General features: G+C 58.6%; 1 protein-coding gene across 1 annotated transcript in view; it reads left to right on the plus strand.

The window, feature by feature from the left end:
• The window catches only part of LOC104274853 (kinesin-like protein KIF21B), a gene marked incomplete at its 5' end in the record, with an annotated part of 11,994 nt that extends 11,563 nt beyond the window's left edge, over positions 1-431 (plus strand). The window contains one exon of the mRNA XM_009870605.1: positions 377-431. Coding sequence (XP_009868907.1) covers positions 377-431 — 55 coding nt within the window. The remainder of the gene's footprint in view (positions 1-376) is intronic.
• Between the last annotated feature and the right edge of the window lie 5,490 nt (positions 432-5,921).

Below are 5,921 nucleotides of genomic sequence, written 5' to 3' on the forward strand. Positions count from 1 at the left end.
GTGGCCGTGACCAGCCCCCACCGAAGCAGCCCATGCCCTGGGGTGACGAAGCACGGCAGCTCCCTGCGGCGTCACCGCTCTGACCTAGCTGGAGCTCCTTCGAGGGGTGCAGGAGTCCTGTTGTGGGGTTCTGCCCTGGGGGTCACCCTGTCCCTTTGTCCCCAAGTGCTGCCAGTGGGGTGAGCTGGAAGGCTGAGCCCCATCGGGCGCACCTGCTCCCCAAAAGACATCGGGCAACCTCCTGCCCAGAGAAGAGGGCCTGGACGTCTCGTGGGCTGCATGCTGCCCTGGGGGGGTGGGGAGCCTCCCTCCTCGCTGCGCCTCCCTCCTGCGGGATCCTCTGGTCACCTCCGTCCCTCTCACCTTTGTTTCTCAGCGACTTGACAGTGAAGCTCTGGAGCGGGAGGAGGTTACCCGCGGGCTCCAACTAGGAACTGCAGGAGAGGCTGGAAGACATGACAGGAGGGTGAAGGTCGGGCTACCTCGCCCTTGCTATCAAGACCTGATCATCTACGGGAACTCGGCCCAGGGATAGGGATTTCTTTTTGCCTGACCCAACAGGATGGACAGTGTCCCGTCGGGTACTTGGAGCACTGCGAGCCCCTGTGCGGAGGCAGCTCCATGGGGCGCCGTCCGCTCTACCTTCCCTCCTGCCCAGATTTCTTGATGTTTTTCCAGTGACCAGGAAATGTTTCATCTCTCTTCTCTCCCATCCTGCTGTAATGCCTGCCAGGACTTCTGGGCGTCACAGCTCCTTGGTTCCTTCTCAGAGATGTGCAATTTCCTCCTGCCACCCTGGGCTCATGTGGCCTCACCACGATGTGCTTCTTCTGTCCCATTGGCTCCGGGGCTGGTTCCTGCAGGAGTCTTTCACCACTCCATGGCCATGAGGTCGTTTGGTGTCTCCTGGCCGGGACCACAAGCTGCTGCTTTGGAGATGTTCCTCGTGGGACAGCCTCTCTGCTGTGGGGGTTCTGCAGAAGGATTACCAGCTAGTCCCATCATTCCCCATCCTCCGTCTGCCTGCCCACAGCGGTTGGAGCTGTGCCTCTCTGAGCTCCTTTGACGTGTCCCTGCTCCAGAGGCACAGCAAGCTTGGGAAGGTCTCCATTGAGCAACTTCCAGACAAACCTGCTGCAGTTCCCTTCAGCGTTCTCCAAACCCCAGCCGTGACCCGTGGTTCTCAGGCTCTTTCTCACCCCGCTCTGCAGTGGGGAGGGGCAGGGCTGCTTAGCCCAGCTCTTGACATCTTGGTCCTCAGCAGAGGTTGTGTGGTGGGTTCCTGCAGAGTGTTAACCTCCTTGAGATGGAGAAACGAAGGAAGAATGGAGGACACAGAGCAAGGAGACCAAGGCTGGACTTGTCACCCTCACTTCTGGGGGCTGGAAGCTGTAAATCCTTCCCCCTCAGCTGTCTGTCATGGAGGGAGCTGGCTTGGGTTTGGATCCCGGAGACGGAGGGGCCCAGCGAGGCCTAGAGCAGCCAGAGGACGGGCCGAGTTGGAGTCAGCCATGCCGGGAGCAGGGTGAGGAAGGGGTTGCACATGCTGCTCTCGCACAAGTCCCCTGATTCACCCCGTGCTTCAAGGACAATCCTTGCACAATCTCCATGAAAGGCTGGGAGCTCTGTCCGGGAGTTTTTCCCGAAGGAAGCATCTTCTCCAGTCTCCCTCCTCCCTCATTTCTGTGCAATGGGCTGGCAAGGCCCTGGTCTTTCCTCCATTTCTCCCTGGACCAGGCAGGGATGGCCAAGGAGACCCCGGGATTGGTGCTCTTGCCTCACATGCTCCCACTTTCCTCTGTCACAGAAGAAGCAGCATTTGAACTGAAATGTAAGGATTTCTCCATGTGATCCCACTAGCACTGAACTGGGATCTCGGAGGCCAGGGGCTCCAGGACCTGCCCCATAAAGCACAGACCATTCTCCCTCTGCTTTCTCCAACCATGGTGACACATGCACCAGTGCCAAGTCATTTGCCACCAGCCCTTGTTAAAACCAGTCCAGGTGGAGCCTGGGAATTCCTCTGCATGGGAGCATCTCTATTGATTTGATGGGGTGGGGAGGGGTTTGCCTTTTGAGGAGAAAAACCCCATCCTTCTGGCTTGCCGTGATGAAGGACGTGATGACATGGGTGAGGTGACCCTGCCCAGGACAGTGGCCAGTCTCTTGTGAGTGTGGCCAAGCCCAGGACCGCGGAGGCAGCGAGACGAGGAGGGCAGCTCCGGGCTGGCTGTCCTGCAGGGCTGGGGGAGCTGGATGGGGAGCTGGAGGAGGTGTTCCCCTCCAAGCCTGCCTTGGAGAGGGTTTCTCTGCTTGTTCCTCATTTGGTTTAACCTTTCCTTGGCTGGAGGGGTGTCCGTGTCCCATGTGTGTCAGTGTCTGCGCCACGATCTGCCAGTGCCTGACCTGAAACCTCTTGCTGAAGTCGGTGAAGGGACCTGCTCTTGGAGACGCTTGGGGACAGACCTGTCTTGCCTTTCGCCACCGATTTCTTCCCGTGTGTAGGCTGCAAGTGCCTGAATTCATTTCCCAGGGCTGAGTGGCCAGTCCTGGATGATGCTGAGCATCCCCCTCGCTGCTCTGCCCAGCGGCACATGGAGGGGGCTTCAAGGCTTTTGCATTCTGCAGGTGGAGGGAGCTGGGCACAAGCAAGACAGCAAGTGTCCGGAGAAGGGGGTCTGTGAAGCGAGAGGTGGCTGTGACCCTGTAGCTCTGTGTGTTTCTGTGTGTGTGTATACGTGTCGCTACCTGCATGGGTTGGTATTTCCCAGGCAGGAGAGCATTTCTTGCCTATTGATCTGGTTTAGCTACCTCACGGTGCAAGCTGGGTGCTGTTGTCGTTTGGTTTCATTTTGGGGATGGGGAGTTCGTGTTATTAGATTCGTCTTCTCTGAACTAGTGTTACGGTTTTGACACTTGAATTAGTCCTGGGGACACGTGGCCTCACCCCCACCTCGCTGCATGTCTGAGCCACCCCGCGTGTCCCCCTTCCCCCGGGCAGCGTGGTGGCATCAGCGCCCAGCTCTGCCCGCGCTCCCGGCTCACACCGTCACGGTGGGATCCCCCAGCCAAGTCGCGACACTGAGAATTTTGCTCCTCTTGCTGGTGGGGTGCTTGGATTTTAGGCTTGGCATTGCTGCCGTTAGTAATTTGGTTGATTTACAGCCTGGAACTGGTCCCGCTTCTCCTTCTGAAAGGATGGAACGGGACCTCTGAATGGCTCAGCTCGGCCTGTGTTCCCGTCTCTGCTCACACAGATGCCCTCTGTGGATGCAATGAAGCTCTTCTTGTCTGGGCAATGTCGATGAAAAGCACATCGCTGGAATGGGCTGGATCTTGTCTCCATTTTCCAGAGCCTGCTGTAATTCTTTGGCAGCCCAGAGCATCAGGGAACTGGGGCTGTAAAAGCCTCTGGCCAGGGTTGGGGTGGTCTACGAGAGAAGCTGTTTCTTCCGTGTGACATTTGATTTTTCACCCCCAAAATGTAGTTGAATCTAGATCCTGTCCCAGGCACTGGACATAAACCAGGGTAACCTTGCAGCCCCCAGGTTACCCCCTCCTTGGGGGCTGGGGAGCTGACACAGGGTCGTACCCCCCTCCCCTGGCACAACAGGGTTTGGGAAGGGGCTCCCAGCTCTGAGCCACACTGTCAGTTGCAGGGGGAGCAGGTTCCCCCAAACACTAAAGCACAAGGTCCCAAACGTGCAGGTGGTCTAGCAAGGATGGCCCCTTGGACTCTGGTCCTTCACGGACCGTGGGCTTGGGCAACCAAGGTGGAGGTGGGGCTTGGGATGAGGGTGAGGGCTGTTTGCCTGCCAGAAGCAGCATGTGAGCTGTTTAATCCTTTTGCACTGTGCTGAGCTGCTCCCCTGGAGCTCAGGACTTGCACTGCTGCACAGCTTGAGTCCCTTGTGGTGGTCTCTGAGCCCCTCTGCCAGCCCCTCCATTGCAGGGACAGTTTGGAGCTGCCTTTGCATTGTGCACCTCATTTTGCTTCACCTCTGGGTGCCTTGGTTTGTGCCAAGGGTGTGATGATACCTGCAGTCCAGGGGGGTCCTTCCCTTCCTCAGATCGCTGGGTGATGCTTTTTGTCCCCGGGCCTTGACTTTTGCTCTGTGGGTCTCCTCCTTCCAGCACACAGGAGCCAGCTCCAGCCTCCGCTGAGGCGCTCGTGCTGGTCCAGAGCACACAAGGGGTGGAGATGACTCAGGAGCCCAAAAGCACTGGGGCCCCCAAACCACTGTGAGCCCACCCAGGGGTGCTGGGCACTGCCCCCTCCCTGGCACCCACAGCTCTTATGGCACAAAAGGACGGGCTGGTGCTTCCTCTCTCTGAGGAGATGCAGCACCAGGGGCCTGTCCCTATCACTAAGGTACGTTGTTCCTCCCCAGCACCTCTAAGCACAGCTGTTTTGGGGAGGTTCTCGGATGCTGCCCCCTGCCTTGGTGCTGCAGAACCAGTATCTGCTCCCCAGGGTGCTCTCCCCGTGCCCCTCTCCCAGTTCTCCCCCTGTCCCATGCTGGGGGCGTCCAGGTACAATCCCTGCAGAGCACAGGGCTCCCACTTGCTTTTCAGCAAGCTTGCTGGAGCTTTGCTCTGTCCTGCAAGCTGCACGCTCTCCTGAGCCCCCCTCACCCCCCTGCATAGGGAAGGGGATCCCTGGCCTCTCCACTTGCTGTGTGGTGCTGCAGTTCTAACTAGGAGGGAGCCCAGCACAGCTCTGACCCTCCAGGGCCTGTCCTTGGGCCCTCCTGGGCCTCTCCCCAGAAAAGCACAGCCCTTTGCCTTCCCCCTGCCCCTCATCCAGCACAGCTCTACCCCTGCTGGTGGCTCCACGTCCCCCCATCCCATCCTGGGACCACCCTGGACCTTCTGGTCCAGCCCTGCTGCAGGGCGCCGGCAGCCGCAGCATCACGTCACCTGCTCTGTCACCCTTTCCCGCTGCCCAGCTATCGCAATAGCAGGTGCCTTTTCTTGCTCGGAGCTGTTTTCTAGAGGCCAACTCTTGTGAAGGCTTTTTTTTTCTCTGCTGGGTCAGGCAGCCCAGCCCTGTGGTCTGGGTTTTGTCAGAGGACAAGGTGTGTACATATATTTTATACCTCGATGTGTTCCTGTAAATAGTGTAAGTTATTTCGGTCTCATGATGTACATGTTTTTTTCAATGGTTGTGATTGTTCCTTGCCTTTTGGCCTTCACAAATAAAACGTACTGCGATGAAGTGATGGAGCAGGGATGGCTTTGAAGAGGGGAAGAACTGCCCGTCCCCTTACAATGCACCTGGCAAAGGGGCTGGAGGAGCTCATGGCCCCACCATGGTGTGAGGAGAAGACCCTGACCCGTGTCCTCACCGAGTCCTCAGGCAGATGGGGCAGAAGTGATTGCCCTGGGGGAAACCAGGGGCTGAGGTGGAGAAAGCACCTCAGGGTGCGATCAACCCAGCCGGGCTGGCTCTGACTCTCCGGGTGAGGAGGAGGAGGGGAGGAAGAGTCCCACCAGGCAGTCCCAGCCCTGCAGCATCACACCACATGCCCCCAACACCGCAGAGCCCCGGGGTCCTGGCAAAGGTGTGGGCTGGGCCAGGCACTGAACACAGAGAGACGCTCTCGTTATAAGCCCTCTGCCTCCCCAAACAGGGAATGAATGAAGCCTAACTAACCCAAGCGTGAGGAGGAGGAGGGGAGGAAGAGTCCCACCAGGCAGTCCCAGCCCTGCAGCATCACACCACATGCCCCCAACACCGCAGAGCCCCGGGGTCCTGGCAAAGGTGTGGGCTGGGCCAGGCACTGAACACAGAGAGACGCTCTCGTTATAAGCCCTCTGCCTCCCCAAACAGGGAATGAATGAAGCCTAACTAACCCAAGCATCAGGAAAAGCTTCTTCCCTGTGCGGGTGCCAGAGCCCTGGCCCAGGCTGCCCAGAGA

The sequence above is a fragment of the Apaloderma vittatum genome, unplaced genomic scaffold (assembly GCF_000703405.1).
Source record: "Apaloderma vittatum isolate BGI_N311 unplaced genomic scaffold, ASM70340v1 scaffold27265, whole genome shotgun sequence".
In the NCBI taxonomy this organism is placed as follows: domain Eukaryota; kingdom Metazoa; phylum Chordata; class Aves; order Trogoniformes; family Trogonidae; genus Apaloderma; species Apaloderma vittatum.